The sequence below is a fragment of the Engystomops pustulosus genome, chromosome 7, assembly GCF_040894005.1.
Source record: "Engystomops pustulosus chromosome 7, aEngPut4.maternal, whole genome shotgun sequence".
Lineage (NCBI taxonomy): Eukaryota > Metazoa > Chordata > Amphibia > Anura > Leptodactylidae > Engystomops > Engystomops pustulosus.
This window is the reverse complement of record NC_092417.1, coordinates 144,221,494-144,247,694: the sequence shown is the minus strand read 5'-3', so window position 1 is coordinate 144,247,694 and position 26,201 is coordinate 144,221,494. Positions and strand designations below refer to the sequence as shown.

Sequence of the window (26,201 nt, the reverse complement as noted above, 5' to 3'; positions counted from 1 at the left end):
CGCCACCTATGGACGAGGAGGTGTAATTACCCTGTATAAAAATGAATAACTCTGGACAGGTTCCTGTCAGGACACAGCAGCGCCACCTATGGACGTGCAGGGGTTATCACTCCTGGAGACTGTATAAGAATCTCTACCGGTTACCACGCAATTGCGCCATCTATAGGCCTGGAGAGTAAGTTACCGAGACCTGGCAGGATTGATAACATCCTAACACAGTGGGGCACATTTACTAAGGGTCACGCTGTGCACTTTTGTCAGACCGTGTACTTTCTTCTAGGCTAAAACAGCGACTGTGCGACGTATGTAACTTTCACCTTGTGTCGCCCTATATTAAAGGTGCACCACAAAAAGATGGTGAACTCAGTTGGACCTGAGCAGGGAAGCGACACATTAATAATTTATCTATATAGCACATGCAGTGCTGCACAAAGCATGTCAAATCACTCCCTGTCCCCATGGGGCTCACAATATAATCAACCTACTAGTATGTTTTGGAGTGTGGGAGGAAACCCACACAAACACAGAGAGAACATACAAACTCCGTGCAGATGTTGACCTGGGTGGGATTCGAACCCAGGCCCCCATTGCTGCAAGGCAGAAGTGCTACCCAATCAGCCACCCCCACATTCATGATTTCTGTTGCACGCAGTGAATTGCCGGACGGAGCATTATAGACGGACAACGCACTTTCAGTGAACTAGGGTGACCTTGTAAGTAAATGTGCCCCATTGTCACTGGCTCCCTACACTACACATACTGGGGCGCATTTACTTAGCCGGTCGGCGCGATTGCGGCAAAATCCGATCACATGCGCCAAAAACCCCTGTTAAATGCGGCACTAATCGGAGTAGTCGGGAAACCCCATGGAAATGCCATGTGCGGACCCTTAGTAAGTGTCAGTCAGGGGCACAGATGTTAGTGACATCTAGTACCTTACGGGATAGGATCTGCTCCCTTAGGAAATATATATATTTGTCATACATTTCTACACTTAATGCGTCCACATTAATGCACTGATACATTTCTACACTTATACAGCAGAGGTAGCGGTGCCCTTCTTTAAGCTTTTTGATAAGAAGCGCTTTCCTAATTTACTCAATCTGGGAGTAAAATGTGCCTCTAGGCTTGGCCCCTATATCTGTTAAAAGTCTTAGGCCCCTTTCACACTTGCGTTTTTCACGTGCGTTTTCTGTGCGTGCTTTTGACGCGCAGAACTTGCATTGCATTTAAATTTTTTTTACACGCGTTTAAATCTCGACATGCTCTACTTTTGCAAGTCACGCGCGTGAAAAACGCACCATACAAGTCAATGGAGATGCATCAAAAACGCATTGCACTCTGAGACACTTGCAAGTGCAATGCGTTTTTTACACATCAATTGCCATAGAAAAGATAGAGCTCAGTCCTGCACTGAAAAATGAAAAATGCACTGAAATTGCATTGAAAACGCGCGTGAAAAACTGAGACACTGAACAAACTGAACAACAGACTGAAAACTGATTGCACTCTGATGAAAAATGTGCGTTTTTCGCTGACCAAACCCTGATCGCACCCTGATCAGACTCTGATGTGATCTGCAACGCAAGTGTGGAAGGGGCCTTATTCTGACTTAGAGGGAACCTGTCACCAGATTTTTACATATACAGTACAGCTAGTGACAGGTTCCTATACAGCTCTATTAAATAACTGACAACCTCCTTTAAAAGGAACCTACCATCTCGGATCTACCTATTAAGGTACATCCACTGGCAGGTTCAACCTATGAATAACATGGGAGCCCTTTTTTAGGGCTAACCCCTGAGTGGCCTGTAACTTTATAAATCTTTTATCATCTAATATGCAAATATCTGAAAGAAGCTACTGGGGCGTGGAGTAGCCAGAGCTGAAGCTACACAGCGGGGTTACTCCACGCCACAGTAGTCTCTTTGGATCCTCCTACTATGAGATCTCCTGGTAGCTGCGAGCACTCGTCCGTACTCTGCATAGACTCTCTATGCAGAGCTGTCGGCTGCGCGTACTTGGCTACGAAGCCGGAGCTATTAAGCAATAGTAACTATTATTTTATTAACTATGCAGTAATTATGATTACTATAACAATCGATACTTCACCCTCTGATTTTATTTCACCTAGTTTTATTCATCTGTTTTACTAACCCTCACTAACTTCATAATTTTGTGCTTTTTTTTCTTTTTTCCTTTTTATTATTACATGTAGTCCTTGTGTATTTGACCTGATGAAGATGCAATGCATTGAAAAACATCCAATAATTCAAAACTGTTTCTTTAGTGGATGCAGCACATCTATGAAATGACCCCTTTTTTCTCCTTCTCTGTATTAATTTTACAGGACCATTATCCAGCACGGGGTTAGACGCTGCAAAAACCTCCTCGCCACAATCATTTCTGCAGTATTTGTGTACCCAACTAGGCGCCTAGGGATACTCTATCTGAAGATTTGTTTTTACTATAAAGTGACATCATCACAGGTCCTTCAGCCTCTTAACATTAGCAAACTGTACACCGTGCATATATCTGATCAAATGAAATCACACAGACATGCTGTTATTTCATGTGATAAGATACATACATGGAGTAGACATTGCAGATGTAACAGGGCCTTTGATGATGTCGTCCTGGTCACATGACTTTGAGTGCCCAAAGTAACAGAGATCTCCATACAGCAGAATGTCATGGCCTGTCAATTAGGAACAGGGAGACAGGGCAATGCAAGTACATTTTAATATGCATGGCTCATTTATTGTGATTGGATGAGGTGAGTTACATATAAATTTAGAAACTGATTTTTGTAACACTGCAACCGTTTAGGCATAAGGGCAATAATTTTTAATCATAGTTTTTAGTGAAGCCTTTAATTTTGGTTGGTTAATTTGTATGACACGTGATCTTTAAATCATATGAAATCTAAATAGAGGAATAACATATCAAACAGAACGCTCCTCCAAACACTGCAGCTGTCAACTACAATCGTTAAGGTGGACATAGATGAACTATTGGCTCAGCCGTCTCAGTGAAAGATATGTCAAAGCTTTATGTACCAAATATGATTTATATAGTTTATTATACTGTGTAAAATGTAGGTATAGTCATAGATTTTAGCTTGTATTATTTTTAATTTTTTATTTGTTTTTGGAGCAAAGGGTAAGCAGTGGGGAAAAGGGCTCGACAAAATGGACATCAACCAAGTCCATAGCGTAGGTAAAAAAATAACTCAGATGACACAGTGAGATTATATTTGGATACTTTAGATGTTAATATAGTCCAAAAATTTTTTTTTTCTTTCCCATTGTCTTGGCTTGCTTTGTGCAGCTCCAATATTTATAGCTCCAATAAGTCTATTAATAATCTATATGTATAATCGCTCTCTTGATGTGAGATACACACATCACTGTGATTTTTATGTGTGGCAAAATCTGGACCTTTATTTTCATTAGAGAGTTCATTTTTATTATTTTTTTTTTCATTTATATATGCATTCTAGGTAAAGAGGAGTTGTATAAATTTTTCTCTCGAGTGACCATGCAATACACGTCAGTATCGCACATTTGGTAGCACCATATCATTGGCGATAGCATTTTGGATGTTATTATGTTTTTGAAATTTTTGTTTTCCAAATTTGTAAATTATTATTATAAACTGTATATTAGTGACTTTGGATGATTATGGCCTTAATTATTTTACCTTATTTTGGATGATGTATTCTTCTGACTTTATGTTTATGTAGGTATTGAATATAATTACCATAATTCCACCCTGATACATATATTCTCCTTAGTATATTGCATCAGTATTTGGAAACCAAAAGTTGGAATGGGCCAAAAACACAGAAGAAAATCTGTACATCTTTTTTTTTCTCTGAGCTTTGGTTTAGAATGTAACTGAGCGGAATATTGACCAGAATACTGTCATGTGAAGGTGGCTTTAGTATCATATTGCTGGCAACCAGGACATTAGGCAGCATTGTAGGGAAAGCTGGCTATATAACCGTAGAGATAAAGAAATTAAGACCAGGTCTGGAATTTTGTATTCAGTGTTGGAGACGTAACCTACATATTCAGAAAGACATTGCTTACATAGAACAAGTCTGGAAAAAATTGTGGCTGGTCCCAAAGGGGTTTAAGTTTTATTATTTTCTACTAAGATAGACTAATGTGGCTTCTTAAGAGCCCAGCTGGTATGCGGGTCTTGTGGGTTTGTGAACCCGGACTGAATTGCGGTTAACCACTCAACTACCGGTAACACTGGTGCTGGCACAGATGGCTGGTGTTATCCTTTACATGCCACTTTTTTACACTAAAATGGTGTTGGGCATGCACTGGCAGCAATTGCCAGCACCGTTCACAGTTGTTACCGTTGGCAGTGGGGTGGTATGAACCGAACCCAGTCTTTCCAAATTCTGTGGATCTGAACCCACATTGCAGTTGAGTTCCACTCATCACTACTACCAAGGCCAGTGCCATACATGGTACTGTGGCTCGCCCGGCCCCACTCATTTATGCCTTCTCCTGTGTCTCATTCTACTTCTGAAATATCTTCTGATCTGATACACTGGCAACCAGAGGTCGCACTAACATTTTTCCAGAAGGGTAAAAATACTCCTCTCACCATTTTTGAGGAGTATTTTTACCCGAGGAGGAGTATGAAAATTTCAGTAAAACACCGCACACATAGTGCACGCACAACACTCCACTACACTCCCACAGCACGCACAACACTCCACTACACTCCCACAGCACGCACAACACTCCACTACACTCCCACAGCACGCACAACACTAAACTACACTACACACAGCACGCACAACACTCCACTACACTCCCACAGCACAACACTACACTACACTACACACAGCACGCACTACACTACACGCAGCACGCACAACACTACACTACACGCAGCATGCACTACACTACACTACACGCAGCATGCACTACACTACACTACACACAGCACGCACTACACTACACTCAGCACGCACAACACTACACTACACACAGCACGCACAACACTACACTACACACAGCACGCACAACACTACACTACACACAGCACACACTCACACAGCACGCACTACACTCACACAGCACGCACTACACTCACACAGCACGCACTACACTCACACAGCACGCACTACACTCACACAGCACGCACTACACTCACACAGCACGCACTACACTCACACAGCACGCACTACACTCACACAGCACGCACTACACTACACTCCCACAGCACAACACTACACTACACACAGCACACACTACGCACGCACTACACTCACACAGCACGCACTACACTCACACAGCACGCACTACACTCACACAGCACGCACTACACTCACACAGCACGCACTACACTCACACAGCACGCACTACACTCACACAGCACGCACTACACTACACTCCCACAGCACGCACAACACTCCACTACACTCCCACAGCACGCACTACTCTACACTCCCACAGCACGCACTACACTACACTCCCACAGCACGCACTACACTCCACTACACTCCCACAGCACGCACTACACTCCACTACACTCCCACAGCACGCACAACACTCCACTACACTCCCACAGCACAACACTACACTACACTACACACAGCACGCACAACACTACACTACACTACACACAGCACGCACAACACTACACTACACACAGCACGCACAACACTACACTACACTACACACAGCACGCACAACACTCCACTACACTCCCACAGCACAACACTACACTACACTACACACAGCACGCACAACACTACACTACACTACACTACACACAGCACGCACAACACTACACTACACACAGCACGCACAACACTACACTACACTACACACAGCACGCACAACACTCCACTACACTCCCACAGCACAACACTACACTACACACAGCACGCACAACACTCCACTACACTCCCACAGCACGCACAACACTCCACTACACTCCCACAGCACGCACAACACTCCACTACACTCCCACAGCACGCACAACACTCCACTACACTCCCACAGCACAACACTACACTACACTACACACAGCACGCACAACACTACACTACACTACACACAGCACGCACAACACTACACTACACACAGCACGCACAACACTACACTACACTACACACAGCACGCACAACACTCCACTACACTCCCACAGCACAACACTACACTACACTACACACAGCACGCACAACACTACACTACACTACACACAGCAAGCACAACACTACACACAGCAAGCACAACACTACACACAGCAAGCACAACACTACACACAGCAAGCACAACACTACACACAGCAAGCACAACACTACACACACACACACCACACTACACTACACTACACTCACCCGGCACTGCTCTTAAGTCCCGTCGGCATAACATTAACACGCAGGCAGCTGCGGGCAGGCAGAGATGGAGCAGGACGGGGAGCAGCATCCCCGCTGTCCACATGTCTCCCCTGTGGCCGGTGCTCTCACTCCGGGTCTCTCCGGCACGCCCCTTAGTCACGTGCCCCGCTGAGCGGCCCGGCGCGCGCTGTGTTCGCGCTAGTGACAGTTCCCTCTTTTGCAGCGCGCCGGGCCGCTCAGCCTGCGCGCTCCACGGAATAATTGCCATGCGTAACTTTACGCATGGCGATTATTTTGGGGGGTAATGGCGCCTCATCACGCGTCTATGACGCGTGGTGAGGCGTTAATGCGACCTCTGCTGGCAACTTGAATTTGTTTGCAAATGTGTTAAATGTTCTTGAAACCTGCTATTTATCATAATAAATCCAATCTGCAACAGCCAAAAGGTCTAAAACTTTTAATAAAAGACTACTTAAATAATGTTTTTTGTAGCCCAAAACACTTTAAAATAAACTTCCAAAAAAATATCTTTGTCTCCATAGTCCAGAGAGCTCATGACAACGAGTCAAGGGCCACTCTAAAAGAGCTATGTCAATATAACGTGCACATTGCTGAAGAACCATCTTTAGAACTTTATTTTCTGGTATCTGGAGATAAATTACATTCCCTTCTGTCTTCAGTACAATCTATGTGACAAGTACACAGAAGATTGTAAGGGTAAGAAGCTTCACACTTTATTTACAAAAGAGAAGAGATAATACAGAGCAGTCCACAGAGAGAAAACGGTGGCCCACGGGGTAAGACAGGACAACTATCTTGTGGGGCGCTCAGTGTAGCCAGCTTCCTGCAGGTTTGGGTTTGGTGAAAGAAGGGTGGAGAGGGGCTGCTCTCTGTCAGGAGATGATGATGGTAATGGGGGAGCTTACTTCCAGCGGCCCCCAACTTTTCCTTTGCCTCCAGCTGCCTTCTTGCTGCTGTTAATGGCAAAACAAAAAATAGGGTCAGGACATCCATAAAGAAAATTTCAAGAGAAAGGCAAAGGGGTTGCTAAAGGCAGAAGAGAGGGCAGAGAGGGAATGAGGACTGGATGAGAAGCAGAAGAAAGAGTTGACAGAGCATACATAAGTTATCCTTGTATACACACAGTGGGCATACTCGGGCAGAGTCACTTACCATGTTCTTCATGTTAGTTTGAGTAAGACTGAGCTATTCTCCTACATGCCGTATGCCCACATTTGTCATGCATGATATCATAGAGTCACCTTGCTATCACTCTGTCAACACTGTCCGATAGGCCCCGAAATATGGACCAATTCAAGCACTGCCTTTGGTGGCAAGGGACCTAAGAAGGGGGTATCATTGTAGCTTTCCTCCAAGACCTCTCAAGCATGATGATTCACAGGGCCTGGAGTCAGGAACTTCAACAGCTTCAATGATAACCAAGCCTTCTCCACATCTTCATGTTAAAGACACGGACAGCAGGAGGCTGCCTTGAGTCCGGTCTGGTAAACTCTGTGCTCGGGCAACAGCCTGCATGCCCACAGAGAGGGCTCTGAGCGCCATCTCTGGTATAGGACATTGTCAGTGGTGACAGAGCCATAGCAAGTTCCTCAAATCTTTATACTGTACCTTACATAACAGGGTCAGAAGAAGTAGGTTAGCAAGTCTTGAATTACTTACTTGTTATAACTGAGGGTTAGAACTTGAGATATCACAAGCTAGAGATATCCAGCCAGTCAGTAGTGGCTTGTAATATCTCTAAATACCAGTAGGATCTTACCATCGCATTTCATGAGTATACTGGAAATATAGCGTCTGTGAAACCTTCATGATACGGGAAGCCCAAGTAACCAAGTTGTAAAAGGTCAAAGTCGGCAAGGTATAATGGGCAAAATATTAGGCCGTTCACAGTAAATGCCTATATCATTGACTATGATGAAAGATTCCAGTGTACCAAGGTATAGCATTAGAGATGGCATTATGGATGGTAGTGTGTAATGGGTTTACCACAGTGATTAGTTCATGCATCTACTTATAGAATTACATTCCATTGTATTCATCTCAGGAATGATTTTAGACAATAGTAGCTAGGGTATATATGCATTTAGGATATAATGCATCGGACTATATATGGGTATATTGGTTTTTTAATTAAATTGGCCCAAGATGCGATACCAGACACAAGAAGTGGACAAGTATGTCACTGTTGCTTTAGGAATCCTGTGCAACCCCCTTAATATTTCACTTGTGCCTCTGGGTCTCATGGCCTGCTGTACTGTGTTTGATGATCTATTGTAACTGACACGTTGACAAGCACATATTGATTTGATGAGATGAAATGATGGAATGAAATGAGTGAATCTCTAAATAAAAAGGAACACATCGGTTGTGGTAGTTACGATTCTTAAGAAAATGTGGTCTACTTGAGTATCTATGGATATCATGCATTAACTATAAAAAAAGCCTAAGGGTAGTATCACTACAGTCATCAAAAATTCATCTGTCACTTAGAACTAAGAGGAGATATCAGAGGAAATGTTCTAAGCACAGATGTTTGGTCCATTGTTTAGAGGAAAGTTTCGGATGCAGGTTGGGATTGGAAGGAGATTTGAAGGACTGGGACTACTCACTGTTTCTGCAGCTGATCGATACGGTTCCTGAGAGTTGTAACCTGTTAAAACAGCACACATCCCATTTATGCTCAGGTGTTCTGTACAGATGCTTACCTCCAGCTGTATTATATCCGGGGCCATTGTAGGGCTCATAGGATCCTATTACCTCCATTACCAGTGTAGAAATCCACATGTGTAAGAAAAGACTTGCAGATGGGTCCAGCCTCTGTCTGTTAACATACACACATCTATACCTGGAAGTTGCTGAACACACACAACTTACCTTTGCATTGCACCAGGGCTTGAGGTCTTTAGCAGTGGCCTCTATTGAACCAAAATTTCTTGAAGAATGTAAAAACAATAAGACTGCAAGCCATTCTACAATGCTAGTTGTGAATCTGTGGATTAGCCGAGCTCAGGAGCTGGTCACAGCAGGGAGAGCAGAGAGCTTCATAAAGGTCCTAGATGCTCTTTTACAGCAAAATAATATTGATGGTTAAATTATTATATAGAATGGTTTTCCTTACATCACTTCCTGATCCCATCCCTTTGTTCTCCTTCCTTGGTGGAACTTGATGGAAATATATATATTTAATAATTAACATATTTTTCAATATACCGTATTGACGCTATGTATATGTCTACATTTTGGCAGGATTTGAGGTCTTGGCTTCAACTATAGATGAAACATGAAACCACCTGACTTTCCTACAATTAGCACAATGCTTCTAAAAGATGACATCACTCGAAACATCATAGTGGATAAGTAGATGAAATATTGCTCATGTGTGCACTGTTTTTATGGCCCTTTCCTCTAGAGTTGGGGCAAGGTATGAAGACGATAGACTTGCCGTGCAGCTAAATCTATTAATGATCTAGTTAAATTTTTTGCTTGATTTATCTTTACAAAACTTTTCAAAACTTTTACCATTCACTAGCTGATCATTGGTCATTTTATGGCTTTAAGACCCACAGTGTATACTATTGTAGAAAAACATAATACAGGCAGTCCCCGACTTAACAACAGATGACTTATAGATGACTCTCTGAATGTTGGTAATTTACTATACTTCAGCCCCTAGGCTGCAATAATCAGATGTTAAATTTATCAAATGTGTCTGCAACAAAACTTTATTCTTAATCCTTGTTCTTATGACAACCCAAAATTTTGAAAAAAATAATTTTTTTCACAGGGACAAAAATACTTTGTCTGGAGTTACACCTACAAAGTATACCAGTTCTGACTTATTTACAAACTCAACTTAAGAACAACCCGGAGCCTTCCACTACATGACTGTACATGAATGGCTTCTGCTTGCAGTCCCAGTGTTGTTACCTTTTTTCTGTGATCTCCTTTATGCCAATGCTTTGACACCAAGCCCTGTCGTACCAGTTGTACCCTGATACATGCCTGAGCAGGCAGCCCTAAGTTAATGCCATAGTCGGCATCTCTACTTACAACTTAGAGAGTTCTTCCACTCTCCTGTGCAGGGTCGTAATCTAAGAAAGACCAAGATAATCATGTGAATAATGGTGGTTGTTGTGGCATAGTGTGCCGGTCTGCCCCGCTGTTCCTTGGATATCCATCGATCATATGATCTATGTGGTTTCATGATGATGTTATGTGTACTTTTGGCACACAATGGGGAAGATTTACTTACCTGGTCCTGTCGCGATCCAGCAGCGCATTCTCCATCGAGGATTCAGGTCTTCCGGCGATTCACTAAGGTAGTGTGCACGATGTCCACCAGCTGTCGCTGCCGCGCTGAAGTCCATTGGAGTTCACCATCCGTTGCTGGGTGCAGGTAAGCGTGTGTCAAGCGACACAATATTTTTTAAAAATACGGTGTTTTTTCCGAATCCGTCAGGTTTTCCGCCCCCCTATTTCCGTCGTGTGCATGTCGGCGCCGATGCGCCACAATCCGATCACATGCGACAAAAACCTGGGGCAATTCGCCACAAATTGGTAATTTTTGGGAAACCCGAAGAAAAAGTGTGATTCGGCCCCTTAGTAAATGACCCTCGAAGGCTGAATATTAAGTTATCCTCCAACTGAATATGTCTTGTGTTCAGTCTATGTAAAAATACAGCCTTTGCTTGTTTCCATGGGGGAGAGTTATCAGAAGTGTCTGGAAGCAGAACTGTTCTAGTTGCCCATGGCAACCAATCAGAGCTCAGCTTTCATTTTCCCACAGCTGTTTATCAAATGAAAGCTGCACTCTTAATGGTTTTCATGGTCAGTTTTACCTCAGAGACTTCTGATAAATCTCCCCCATGTGTCTATGTGAATTAAACTTCTACACCAGTTTGAGGCACAGGACTAGACCATTACTTTTTGTTTATTGGTTAAATAGATATGCTAAGGCTGGCACTCCGCAGTGTTGCTGTTCCTGTACAGCCAGCACATAGGGAGTCCTTGCATTCTATTTCCACATGATGCAAGGACTCCCATCCACTGCAATGTGCTCAGTCCATGGGATTTGACCTGCAGATAGGTCTGTTTCTGTGGGCCAAGCATGGTCATGAGCCGGGGGACTTATTTTGTAAGATAAAACTGGTGTGTTGTATATGTTGTGCCAACACACCAGAATTTGCCAGAATTGTCCCACATTCTCAATTATGACCCCAACAAACTTGGATTGTTCTACCCAAAAAGGGGCAGAATTACATAATCCGCATCATATAAAGGCTATTCTGAGAAATTCTATGGGATATTCTCAAGAAAACACTAGGACCCCCACCCTTGCTATTTGTGGGTTTTGCCAGGATTTATACCCCACCAATCAACTTCTAATATAATATTAGATAGCTTCTAATGACCATAATAACCCTTTATAGATAAAATCATTTTAGATTTGGAGAAATCCATTGCAGAGTTTGACACAACCCTGCAAAGACTTGATAGAAACATTTGCATGTGGATTAAATGTGGATTGAAATTTCATAAAGATTTAATTTGTGATGCATAAAATCATAATCACAATGTCAGAGCTAATGCAGCTTTTATCTACTATAAAGTTTTCATGGGTTCTGTTTAGTATTGCTGCCTAGTTCATTTCACTTAAAATTGGGATGGGCTACTGCCACAGCCACAAACTGTGAACTGAAAAAAATGCTTTTAAAAAAGTTTGAAAATGGATAAAAAATGCTTTTAAAAAAGGAAAAAAAAATCTTTTTTCTTTTACTGAACAACACTTAAAACATGGTAAAATTTGTTCTGCTAAAAAGAAAACAGCAAATTTGTATAATATGTTATAACTATAACTGTTATATCACATATAGGTAGAAAGTTCTTATAAAACAGGAGGTTCCAATATATATATATAGTATATATAATCTTTTGATTATGGAATGTAAAACATAAAATCCTGAGTGTTATTAAAAAAAACACTTCCATATCTGGTGCTCTGTATAAATGGAGTTATATCAGACTATACATTTGCTTATTATTCAATGAAACTTATGATCACATTAGAGGAAGTAACCATAGTCCCTGTAATGTATATTGACCAATAATAGATATCTCTTTAGGAGCACCATTATGGTAATCAAATTTAGGCAACTGGCACCTTAAATGATGCATTTCCATAAGTAACTTTAATTGACTTACCTCATATTTCTGTCTCTTAAGCTTCTCTCCATGCTCAAACTTCTCAGACTCCAGTTGGTACAGCCAGTCCCAAAGCTCCTTAGCCTTGTCCCTATTAGAGACCAATAGTTAAATCTATTCTGTTCGGTAGGTTCTTGTATTAAAATTATTTTCCGCCTCAAAAATCCTAACAATAGGTTGTCCCTCTGATTCAACCCCCAATTAACCTATGTAGTGTATCTATGATGAAGCAAGTGTTTATTTTCCCTGCAGTTCTTCCAGTTGGATGTCCATGTAATGGTGGACAGGCCAGGTACTCCAGAGCAAAAGACTTTCTTCAACAATTGTCCACTCTGGCCAAGAGAGGAAGATGCTTTATTAGCTCACAGATCCCTATGTCGTCTTGTTATATAGCAAAGGAGCCTTGGGCCCCCTCAGAAATCAGGTCCAGAATGCAATCCCCCCATATGATTATGGTCCTCAGTTCTACAAACATTAGGGGGGCTTTTAGTGAAGATGGAGGACACAAGAAATTGTGAGATCTATTATATGGTTATTTTGCCTATTATATATAAAAATCCATTGTCTACCTGAGTTTGTCCTCACTCATGTGGTCAACATTTAGGGGCTTGCGACGGTCTGCAAGAATCTTCTTCTTCTGCTCACGGGCTGTTTGCTTCTTGCCTCTCTTCTGGTCAGCCTATGGAGAAAAAACTTTACTGGTAATTTTCTGCAAGATTTTATTAGGTTGTAATAGTCTCACAGTAAAATAGAGAAAGTATAATGAACCATTAAGATTTCACTCAAGACTTCTTGACTTTTCTTGTAGTCTCTCCTACCTTAGCCAGGTAGCTGCTGTATGAGGCTCCCATGGAGGACAGAGCCTTCTTCTTCTTCATATCATCTTCAGCACGTCTCATGGCATCTTGTTCCTCTCTTCTTGCTTTCTCCTCCTGTTGAAAGCATGGTTTGGATTTAGTTGAATATATCACATGTACACAAATAGTGATGGATGTAAATGTAGAGTGGTGAAGAATGAGTATGATAAGGTACTTACAGCAAGTCTGTTCTGACGCTCCTTCTCTTTCTCTGCTCTGATTCTCTGCTGTTCAGATCTCTCAGCCCTACGTTTCTCCTGAGAACAGTAATAGAATTTTGTCATTTGTCATTTGGCATGTATGTATTGATCAGATAAAACAAGGAGAATCTAACAGCATGTATATAAGGAAAGTAAAAGCAAATCTTATCCAATCTTATCCAATAAGTCAAAGTACTAGCACCTCCGGTAGGATGCCATGATCAAAGGTTCTTAGATAATCAAATACAAAAACAGTTGTTGTGAAGATCAACTTTTTGCCCATATTAAGAACAGGATAAGGAAAGCATTAGAATTTTTTTTTTGTTTTTACAGCCCCCTCCCCAGGTCAGAGAACAACTTTAGGGTGCATTCACATGCAGTATGCCCACCGTGCGGGCATACCGCCATGTGCTGAAGAGGAGGTGACCCCTTCTCCCTCCATAGAAAACAGCGGCGCACGGGCGCACACTCACACACTGTGTGGCACCGTATTGCCGTCGTGCCGCTATTGCCGTCTATGGGGACGTACATGCAGCCGCATGTACATTCCCCCAGACGGCCATATGAATGAGCCCTTACATGTGTATATACGTATATATATATATCCTACATATAGGACACACTTCCTACACTACAGATTAGGAAAAATCACACATAACTATTATGAAATCCAGCTCAGATTGAGGAGTAACTCACAATTCTTTCTTTCAATCCAATAAGTTCTTCTTCTTCCTTCTTGCGGCCCTCAAAATGTTGGTCAATCAGAGACTGCAACTCAATCAAGTCCTTGTTCTGTCTTTTCTTCTGGATATCCTGTAGACAAAATTTCCAAACATATTCTGTCAGTGAAAACCCCAGGGTAATATATTTAACTATAAGATTATTAACACATGGCTCAATCTTCAGTTAAATTTCTTTTACATAGAGGTTCGGCAAGTCAAGTAAAAAGTAAACCAGCCATTCATATTACAAGCTGACAACTCCTTCCTGATGTACTCTCCCCCACCCCTGAGAATGGCATTGGGCAGGTACAATCTGCCTGATCCTTATATCCCTAGACATCTGCCAGTACAGGAAAGGTGGGAGATCGGCCAATACACATTAGATGGTCAGGCAAACTTATTGAAATTTGCAAAGTTTGTCTGCCATATTCATGCTAGGGTCCTACAAACCTACGAAAATGCTTCTAGGTAAGAATATCTCTATGATATAACATCCAAAATAAATGTCAAAATGAGGACATACCTAGAGTTACAACAGAATCCCTATTCCATATCATACATTTCATCTACTTTTTGAGGGATAATTAAGGGCATTTTTCACCATACCATTTTCCATCACCCACACACGTGGAGGAGCATTAAGGGTGGGTGTGCCTGGCCAGGGGGCGGGCGCCCCCGGCTGGGAGTGGGTGCGGATGGCCAGGGGGTCGGTGCGGCCAGCTGGGAGTGGGTCGGCACGGGGTGTTCCTGTCCTTTTGCTTGTGCATTTGCATACATGAAAATTTACAGCCAGGTAGAGCCTGGTTGGGCTATCATACCTCCTTTATGTCTAGATCAATATACTTACATCAAAGTCTACTTTCTCTCCTTCTGGGATTTTAGGTGCAGTAAGCCTGAAAGAAAGTTTATTGCATTACTGGAGGTCTCTCAAGAACATCCCAAATATTTTAACCCTTGTGTCTAGTTTGGGCCTGAATTAGTAGAATTGATCTCCTAAATTATGTAGGAAGTTGTAATTCTCAACCAACATGATTCTTCATATTTGTGTAGAGTATGATCATGCTCTTTCATTCTTGCTTTCCTGAATGTACTTAATATTTTTCAAAGTTTCTTTATAAATTCTGGAGATTTTTTTTCATTTTTTTAATGAAAAAACAGGATTTACATTTTAATTCCATTCATTTTGGTAACCATTTATATGTGTGAAAAACAAGCCATGAACTTCTTATAATATGGATAGAAAGGGTTAACTTGAGCCAAATTTTTCCCATCAAGTCTAATGATGCATTTTACTTACTTGGGTTTTGGCTTCTCCTCTTTAGTGAAAAAGAGTAGAGGGAAAGAAGAGAAAAAAAAATGTGAGTTTAGGAAGATGACTACATATATATATAACTATGAGATTATAAGGGAAGGAAATGCACAGCAAAATAGCATTCTGAGTGAAGACAATCCTTTAGAAAATGTATATAGGAACCCAATATGATTTAGTAGAACTGGTGACGTATGTAGTTTTTTTTCTAATCTTCTGTATGCGTCTACAATTCCACACACAAAACTGTTATGCATTTCCAGTTTATTACTACCAGGACAGATGAGTTTATATTGATGGATGTATATAATAGCTAAATTAGATAACAATATTAAACCTATATCTGACTGAATGTCAAGCAAGATTTTGTACTTTGCTTTACTGTTCCATAGAAATCCTCATTGTACAATATCTGTTAAGATCCAAGAAAATACCCCACAGTATCCCCTGTCCTAGAAATAACTAAAGCTTCTAGACCAGCAGTGTAGGAATTGTAAAATAAAAAGCACAGTCCACAGACAGTCAATGATACGTTAATGGAAAACAACTGGTTACTTCAGGATCTAGAGACAAAAATGGAATGTGAGGGAGATAAAGTGCAAATTATATATAGAAAAGACAAAATGAGAGGATAGAGAAGGGACGAAGGGTTAATATAATGCAGAAAGAAGAGGGAAAAGAGAAAGTATGATGTAGTGAGAAAGTGGACAGATAAAGAAAGGAAAAGTGGAAACTATAATTAAGTGGAAGATTAAGGTGGGATGTGATGGATGAAAGGAAGCCTCGATAAATAGGAGAATAGAGCAGAATTTGAAATAAAGAAGGAAAGAGATAAAGCATGGGGAAAAAGGAGGAAAGAGAGAAGCTGGGAAGACAAGGATTAAAAGACAGGAAGCATGGAAGAAGAGGAGAAAATAAATGAAGCATGGGGAAAGAGGAGGAAGGAGAGAAAACATGGAAAAACAGGATTAAAAGACAGAAAGTATAGAAAAAGTGAGAAAGAAGAAATGAGAAAGCAGGGTTAAAGCATAGAGAAAGAAGAGAAAAGGGTAGCATCAAGGAAGAAGAGGGGAGGAAGCATGAGAAAGAGATGCTAATACAGAGCAAGTAGAAAGAGGGTGTAATAAGGAGGCGAAATGAGAATGAGAAGAGCAGATCAAAGAAGCTAATTTTGAAGAAAGAAAAAGGAAGAGAGGAAGCATGTATAAAGAAGGAAGAGAGGAGGTGTTTGAGAAATAGCAGAAGATATGAAATGTGGGAAAAGAGGTGGAAGTAGTGTAAGCATGGAAGGAGAGGATTAAAAAACAGAAAGCATGGAAGAAGATGTAGAAAAGAGGAAGCATTAGAGAAGAAGAATGGGAAAAGTTAAAGCATGTGAATGGGGTATAAAAAGCATGGAGGGAAGCAAAGAAGAAGAGGGGAAATAGAGTGGAAGCATGGAAAAAGTTGGGAAAAATAAAGGATGCAAGGAAGTAGAGGGTTAAAAGAAAGGAAGCATGAAAAAAGAGGGAGAAAAGAGAGGAAGCACAGAAGAGGATTAAAAGAGAGAAAGTATGAAAAAGAGGAAGAAAGAGGTAAAGCATGGTTGAAGAGGATTAAAACACAGGAAGAAGAGTTGGTAAAGAGAATTCATGAAAAGGGGTAGAGGTAGCATGGCAAAAGAAGAGGAAAGAGTAAGCAAGGAATAAGAGGAGAGCATAAAATTGGAGAAAGGAATCATATAGAAAGAAACGGTAATCAAGGAGAAAGTGGATGTAATAAGGAGGATTAATGAGAAAGAGCAGAGCGAAAATGTTAAGAAAAGAAAGGGGAGAGAGAAAGCATGAATAAAAAGGAAGAGAGGAGGGGTTCAAGAAAGAAAGGAAGAGATGAAACATAGGGAAAAGGGAGTACCAAGGAAGGAAGCATGGAAGAAGAGAGAGAAAACAGAGGAAACATCAAAGAAGAGGATTAAAACAAAGGATGCATAGAAGAAGAGGCAGAAAAGAAAGGAAGCATAGAAGAAGAGGATTAAAAGAGTGGAAGTATGGGAAAAGAGGAGGAAATAGAGAAAGCATTGCGGATGAGGTTTAAAAGACCGGAAGCATGGAAGAAGCGGGGAAAAGGAGAATTAATGAAAAAAGGGAAGAGAAAGCATGGAATAAGAGGAGAAAAAGAGAGAAAGCAAGGAATAAGAGGAGGAAAATGAAAGTATAACAAATGGGAAGAGGAAACATAAAGAAAGAAATGGTGATAGAGAAAGCAAGGAGAAAGAGGATGTAAAAAAGGAGGATCAAGGAGAAATAGAATAGCAGAGGGAAATTGTAAAGAAATGGAAGAGAGAAAGCATGGATAAAAAAGTTAAAGCAGAGGTGTTTAAGAAAGGAAGAGATGAAGCATGGGGAAAGAGAGGAAGTATGAAATAAATGCAGGAAAAGAGAGGGAGCATTGAAAAAGTATTAAAAGACAGGAAGCATGATGGAAAAAAGGTATGAATGAAAAAGGAAGTAGAGCAAGCATTGAAAAAGAGGAAGTATGGAACAACTAGAGGAATAGAGACAAAGCAAGGAAGAAGTAGATTGTAAAAGAGAAAGCAAGGAGAAAGATAATGTAATAAGGATAATTAAGGAGACCGAGAATAGAAGAGTAAAATGTTGAAGAAAGAAAAGGGAAAAGAGAAAGCATGGATAAAAAGGAAGAGAGGAGGTGTTCGAGAAAGAAAGAAAGAAAGAAAGGAAGAGATTAATGGGAAAGAGGAGAGAGGAAGAATACAGAAAGAGATGGTAAGAGAGAAAGCAGGGAGAAAGAGGGGATAAAATAGAAAGGAAGTGAAGTATTTTGGAAAGAGAAAGGAAGAGAGAAATCATGTAGAAAGAGGATAAAGGATGAGAATGATAAACAAAAAGGAGGGAAGATATTGTACAGAAGTTGAAGTGATGAAAAGTGTAAAGAGAAGAGAGAGGGCCTGGAGAAAAAGAAGTTAAAGGGGTTTTCCCAATAAACAAGTTAGACCCTATCCCTAGGACAGGGCATAAGTTGCTGTTCGGAGGAGGTCTCATTGATGAGACAACCAGAGCAGCCGATCGTGCATGGTCCGATTGCCCCGTTCATCTCTATGGAGCTGATGGCCCCCAACGGACCCCCATTCTCATGATATGTGGGGGTCCCATCACTGAGACCCTCACCAATCACCAAGCTAACATGTTTAGTGGAAAACCCCTTTAAGCGAAAAAGTTGGTGGAAATATAAAGAAAGAGAGGAAACCTCCAAAATGGGATGAGGGATCATGGAGAAAGAGAAGGAAATATGAAGGATAAGAGAACAAATAGGGGCAAGGAGAAAGGAAATATGGAAAGGAAGAAAGAAAAAGGAAACAGTATAGAGAGGTCTAGAGAGCGGAACAAATGCATGAGATGTGTTTTAATTTCCATGGACATAAATATACAATAAAGGTCAAGTCAATTTAAAAATAAGATAGAAGAGAGATAATATAGGTAGGGAGATTATGAATTGATAGTTGTGACTAATGATAGAATAGCCTTATAGTGTTGTAAAGGATGGAGATGCACGTAGCTGGATAGGAAGGCAAAGCAGATAGGTAGTAGAGCAGTGCTATAAAGGAGATATAGATGGGGCTAAATGGGGCTAAACAATGGGGAAATGCAGACATCTATATTAAGCTATAGACAGATGGATAGTAAAACTGAGCTATAGGCAGATATTCAGGACAGTTGAGCTTCAGGCTCCAAGCAATTTAGCTACAGGCAGATACAAATGAAGATAGAACTACACGTATATAGCTAGGACACTAGAGCTACAGGCAGATACAAAGGAAGGTAGAACTACAAGTATATAGCTAGGACACTAGAGCCACAGGCACATACAAAGGAAGGTAGAACTACAAGTATATAGCTAGGACACTAGAGCTACAGGCAGATACAAAGGAAGGTAGAACTACAAGTATATAGCTAGGACACTAGAGCTACAGGCAGATGCAAAGGAAGATAGAACTACAAGTATATAGCTAGGACACTAGAGCTACAGGCAGATACAAAGGAAGGTAGAACTACAAGTATATAGCTAGGACACTAGAGCTACAGGCAGATACAAAGGAAGGTAGAACTACAAGTATATAGCTAGGACACTAGAGCCACAGGCAGATACAAAGGAAGGTAGAACTACAAGTATATAGCTAGGACACTAGAGCTACAGGCAGATACAAAGGAAGGTAGAACTACAAGTATATAGCTAGGACACTAGAGCTACAGGCAGATGCAAAGGAAGATAGAACTACAAGTATATAGCTAGGACACTAGAGCTACAGGCAGATACAAAGGAAGGTAGAACTACAAGTATATAGCTAGGACACTAGAGCTACAGGCAGAAACAAAGGAAGGTAGAACTACAAGTATATAGCTAGGACACTAGAGCTACAGGCAGATACAAAGGAAGATAGAACTACAAGTATATAGCTAGGACACTAGAGCTACAGGCAGATACAAAGGAAGGTAGAACTACAAGTATATAGCTAGGACAGTAGAGCTACAGGCAGATACAAAGGAAGGTAGAACTACAAGTATATAGCTAGGACACTAGAGCTACAGGCAGATACAAAGGAAGGTAGAACTACAAGTATATAGCTAGGACACTAGAGCTACAGGCAGATACAAAGGAAGGTAGAACTACAAGTATATAGCTAGGACACTAGAGCTACAGGCAGATACAAAGGAAGATAGAACTACAAGTATATAGCTAGGACAGTAGAGCTACAGGCAGATACAAAGGAAGATAGAACTACAAGTATATCGCTAGGACAGTAGAGCTACAGGCAGATACAAAGGAAGGTAGAACTACAAGTATATAGCTAGGACAGTAGAGCTACAGGCAGATACAAAGGAAGGTAGAACTACAAGTATATAGCTAGGACACTAAAGCTACAGGCAGATACAAAGGAAGATAGAACTACAAGTATATAGCTAGGACACTAGAGCTACAGGCAGATACAAAGGAAGGTAGAACTACAAGTATATAGCTAGGACAGTAGAGCTACAGGCAGATACAAAGGAAGGTAGAACTACAAGTATATAGCTAGGACACTAGAGCTACAGGCAGATACAAAGGAAGGTAGAACTACAAGTATATAGCTAGGACACTAGAGCTACAGGCAGATACAAAGGAAGGTAGAACTACAAGTATATAGCTAGGACACTAGAGCTACAGGCAGATACAAAGGAAGATAGAACTACAAGTATATAGCTAGGACAGTAGAGCTACAGGCAGATACAAAGGAAGATAGAACTACAAGTATATAGCTAGGACAGTAGAGCTACAGGCAGATACAAAGGAAGGTAGAACTACAAGTATATAGCTAGGACAGTAGAGCTACAGGCAGATACAAAGGAAGGTAGAACTACAAGTATATAGCTAGGACACTAAAGCTACAGACAGATACAAAGGAAGATAGAACTACAAGTATATAGCTAGGACACTAGAGCTACAGGCAGATGGATAGGAAAAACTTAGCTAAAGGCATATACTTAGAACAGTAGAACACCACGCAGATGATAGGGAAATTGAGTTACAGGCAGATTTATAGGACAGGAAAGCTACAGGTAGATGAATAAGAAACTGAGCTACAAGCAAATAGATCGGAAAATGGAGTTGCAGGCAGTTATATAGGACTAGAACTACAGGAAAATGAAAAGGAAAATTGAGTACAGGCAGATGGATAGGACAGTGGAGCTACAGACATATAGATAGGATAGTAAAACTACAAGTAGATGAATGGGGAAATTGAGCTACAAGGATATGGGTAGGACAGAAGAGCTTCAAGCATCTGGATAGGAAAACTTAGCTTTGGGAAGATATTTAGGAAATTAGAGCTACTACTAGATGATAGGAAAATTGAGTTACAGGCAGATGGATAAGACAGCAGGGCTACAGGTAGATAAATAGGAAAACTGAAGTACATGCATATAGATAGTACAGTAGAGCTACAGGCTTATGAATTGGGAAATTTAGTTACAGGCAGATAGGTGTAAAAATGGAGTTACAGGTATAAAGATACAACACTAGAACTAAAGGCTGATAAAAAGGAAAATTGAGTTACAGGCAGATTACAGATTACAGGTAGATGCAGAGGGCAGTAGAGCTACAGCTAGATTAATAGGGAAATTGAGCTTCAGGCAGATGGATAAAAAAATGTAGCTACAGGCAGATATATAGGAAAAGTGAGCTACAAGTATATAGATAGGATAGTATTGTTATAGGCAGTTGAATAGGAAAATTAAGTTACATGCAGATATATAGGACAGTACAGCTACAGGCTGATGGATAGGACAGTACAGCTAGAGGCAGATATACAAGATACTTCAGCTCCAGGTAGATATATAAGAAAATTTAGCCTTATGCGGACATATATTGGGAAATGGAGCTACAAGTACATAGATAGGATAGTAGAGCTATAGATAGATGAATAGAAAAATTGAGTTTCAGGCCGATGAGTAGGATAGTAGAACTACAGGCAGATGGTTAGAAAAATGGATCTGCAGGCAGATGGATAGGAGAGTAGAGCTACAGTTATATACTAGGACAGTAGATCTACATGCAGATGAATAGGATAAATAAGCTACAGGTATATTGACAGAACAGTAGAGCTACAGGTAGATGAATAGGAAAATTTAGTTACAGGCATTTGAATCGTACAGTAGAGCTACACTTTACTATTGGAATGAAAAAAATGTCTTGATGAGACCTACCTTTCTATTTCCTTTGGGAGTCGAGCGCCAACATATATACTTATATGCATAAACCCCAGCATATGTATATATGTGTCACTTTTTCCACATTCTTACCCACTCCATTTAAAATCGGACCAAGCAATGGAATTCTGATGAGGGATAGGCAGCAACAATTCCATATGTCCAGATAAGGATCAGTTGTTCCCACATTCCTATTTCCACATTGTTTTTATTGAAGACAAAAAAATTACCTGCCCTTGGATGTTAATTTTTTTCCCCATTGGATCAAGGGTGCTCACAATACAGCTACAGACGAAAACATAGGACAGTAGGGCTACAGGCAGATGGATAGGAAAACTGAGCTACAGGCATATTGAAGGGTTATTAATCTACAGGCTTAAATATAAAGCTAAAGGTATATAGATAGAACAATAGCGCTACAGGCAGATAGATAGGACAGTAGTGCCACAGGCAGATAGATAGGAGTAGAAATACAGGCAGATAGATAGATAGGACAGTAGGCAGATGAATTGGAAAACGGACAGGCAGATTAAAAAAACTCCAGTCCTCCCACGAATATAGACAAAAATGGGAACAAGTAAAAGGAATATACTCCTAGCATCGCCTTTTTATTTCCTAAATTGTTTTATTTTTTTGTTAAAGTGCAAACTAATACAATAATATATGAATGAAGAAGACTAGGAGTATATTAATTTCAGTGCTAGGAGCATATTCCTTTTGCTAGATAGATCTACAAGCAGATGGATTTAAAAATTCAGCTAAAGGCATATTAATAGGAAAGTAGATTTACAGGCAGATGGATAGGGAAATTATGTATAGGACAGTGGAGCTACAGGCAGATGGTGAGAAAATTGAGCTACATGCATGTAGGCCAACAGAGGTACAGACTGATGGATAGGGAAATTGAGCTAAAGGCAGAGAGATAGGACAATAAAACTACAGGCATATTGATAGAAAGGTAGATCTACAGGCAGATGGATAAGAAAATTGCTGGATAGAACAGCTACTAGCAGATGGATAGGAAAATTTAGCTCCAGTCAGATAGATAGGATAGTAGAGTTACCGGCCGATAGGATAGTAAAATTGAGCTACAGGCAGATGCATAGGAAGCTTGAGCTGCAGATAGATAGGACATCAGTGCTACAGGCAGAAGGATAGGAAAAAATGAGCTACAGGCAGATAGCACCGTAGGGCTACAGGCAGATGGATAGGAAAACTGAGCTTCAGGAAGATGAATAAGATAGTAGAATTACAGGCAGATGGATAGGAAAGTGTAGCTTTGGGCAGATAAATAGGACAATAGAGCTACTGGCAGGTAGGAAAGGAGAATTAGGCCCTTTGCAAGTGTGATCCGATGAACTTACATCACATTCGCAACGCGCGCTGCCAGCATCTCCCGACCCTAAGCATGCAAACCGGTTTGTAGCTCTCGGGCCGGGAGGTCCCGGCAGCACGCGCTGGGAGTGTGATGCGAGTTCATCGCATCACACTCGCAAGTGAGGAAGGGGCCTAAAAACTACAGGAAGATGCATAGGAAGCTTGAGCTGCAGATCGATAAGACATTAGAGCTACAGGCAGATAGATAGTGGATCTACTGGCAGATGGATAAGAAAATATAGCTACATGCATATAGATAGGACAATAGAGCTACAGGAAGATAGGTCAACAGAGCTATAAGACAATAAATAGGAAAAAATAAACAACAGGCAAATTAATAGTATGATACAGTAGAGCTACAGCCAGATGTATGTATGTATAGAAAAACTGAGCTACAGTCAGATAGAAAGAGGGTGGAGCTACAGGTAGAGATGTATAGAAAAACTGAGATACAAGCAGAGCAGACAATAGAGCTACAGTCAGATGTATAAGTAAATTGAACTTCAGGTATATAAGCAGAACAGGAGATATACAGGCTGACATTGAGGAATATTGAGCTGTAGGCAGAAAGTACAGTACAGCTAAAGGCAGATGGAGAGTACAATTTAGCAACAGGCAGATGGATAGAAAAATGTATCTACAGACGGGTGGATAGAAAAAGTGAGCTAAAGGTAGATTGATAGAAAACATGAGCTACAGGCAGATAAGACAGTAGGGCTACAGGCAGATTGTACAGAAAATTGAGCTACAGGCAGGTAGATTGAGCTACAGGCAGGTAGATAGGACAGAAGATAGATGGATATATAATTAGGCTACTGGCAGATAAATAGGACAGCAGAGCTACAGGCAGATGTATAAGAAGATTAAACTTTTGGCACATTGGAAAATTGAGCTGCAGGCAGATAAAGAAGAATATTGAGCTATATGCAGATACCTCAGACTATAGAGCTACAGGAAAATGGTTAGGAAAATTAAACTACAAGAAAAATGAGCTATAGGCAGATTGATAAGAAAACTGTTACAGGTGGGAAAGTAGACCTACAGAAAGATGTATAGAAAATTGAGCTACAGTCAAATAGGGCAGCAAAGCTACAAGCATGTGAAAGGCAAATGGAGCAACAGGCAGATAGGATAGGCAATAAAGCTTCAGGCAGATGGATAGGAAAATTGAGCTTCAGACAGGATAGGACAATGAAGCTACAGGCAGAATGATAGGACAGTAGAGCTACAGGCTGATGGTTAGAAAAAATGAGCTACAGAAGCTTGAGGTGAAAATAGATAGGGCAGTAGAGCTACAGGCTGATGGATAGGACAGTAGAGCTACAGGCAGATGGATAGGGCAGTAGAGCTACAGGCAGATGGATAGGACAGTAGAGCTACAGTAAGATAGATAGGGCAGTAGAGCTACAGGCAGATGGATAGAACAGTAGAGCAACAGGAAAATAGATAGGACAGTAGAGCTACAGGCAGATGGATAGGAAAACTGAGCTACAGTAAGATAGATAGGACAGTAGAGCTACAGGCAGATGGATAGGACATTAGAGCTACAGGCAGATGCATAGGACAGTAGAGCGACAGAAAGATAGAACAGAAGAGCTACAGGCAGATGGATAGGACAGTAGAGCTACAGGCAAATGGATAGGAAAACTGAGCTACAGTACGATAGATAGGATAGTAGGGCTACAGGCAAATAGATAGGAAAACTGAGCTACAGTAAAATATATAGGACAGTAGAGCTACAGGCAGGTGGATAGGACAGTAGAGCTACAGGCAGGTGGATAGGACAGTAGAGCTACAGGCAGATGGATAGGACAGTAGAGCTACAGGTAGATGGATAGGATAGTAGAACTACAGAAAGATAGATAGGACAGTAGAGCTACAGGCCGATGGATAGGAAAACTGAGCTACAGTAAGATAGAGAGGACAGTAGAGCAACAGGCAGATGGATAGGAAAAATTATCTACAGTAAAATTGATAGGACAGTAGAGTTACAGGGAGATGGATAGGACAGTAGAGCTACAGGCAGATGAATAGGAAAACTGAGCTACAGTATAATAGATAGGACAGTAGAGCTACAGGTAGATGGATAGGACAGTAGAGCTAAAGGCAGATGGATAGGACAGTAGAGCTACAGGCAGATAGATAGGAAAACTGAGCTACAGTAAGATAGATAGGACAGTAGAGCTACAGGCAGATGGATAGAACAGTAGAGCTACAGGCAGATGGATAGGAAAACTGAGCTACAGTAAAATTGAGAGGACAGTAGAGCTACAGGCAGATGGATAGGACAGTAGAGCTACAGGCCGATGGATAGGAAAACTGAGCTACAGTAAGATAGAGAGGACAGTAGAGCAACAGGCAGATGGATAGGAAAAATGATCTATAGTAAAATTGATAGGAC

At 41.0% G+C, this 26,201-nt stretch overlaps 1 protein-coding gene across 10 annotated transcripts in view; it reads right to left on the bottom strand.

The window, feature by feature from the left end:
* Positions 1–7,082: 7,082 nt before the first annotated feature.
* Positions 7,083–26,201, bottom strand: part of TNNT3 (troponin T3, fast skeletal type) — a 34,646-nt gene continuing 15,527 nt past the window's right edge. For 9 of the 10 annotated variants that reach the window (XM_072118099.1, XM_072118102.1, XM_072118101.1 and 6 more), the window contains 9 exons: positions 15,672–15,690; positions 15,222–15,267; positions 14,349–14,465; positions 13,632–13,709; positions 13,414–13,527; positions 13,165–13,274; positions 12,596–12,686; positions 9,004–9,044; positions 7,083–7,347 (listed from right to left, as the gene is read on the bottom strand). In XM_072118099.1, coding sequence (XP_071974200.1) covers positions 7,296–7,347; positions 9,004–9,044; positions 12,596–12,686; positions 13,165–13,274; positions 13,414–13,527; positions 13,632–13,709; positions 14,349–14,465; positions 15,222–15,267; positions 15,672–15,690 — 668 coding nt within the window. In that variant the 3' untranslated portion in view covers positions 7,083–7,295. Of the gene's footprint in view, positions 7,348–9,003; positions 9,045–10,444; positions 10,486–12,595; positions 12,687–13,164; positions 13,275–13,413; positions 13,528–13,631; positions 13,710–14,348; positions 14,466–15,221; positions 15,268–15,671; positions 15,691–26,201 lie in introns of all 10 variants that reach the window. The other variant, XM_072118100.1, reaches the window with a different exon arrangement.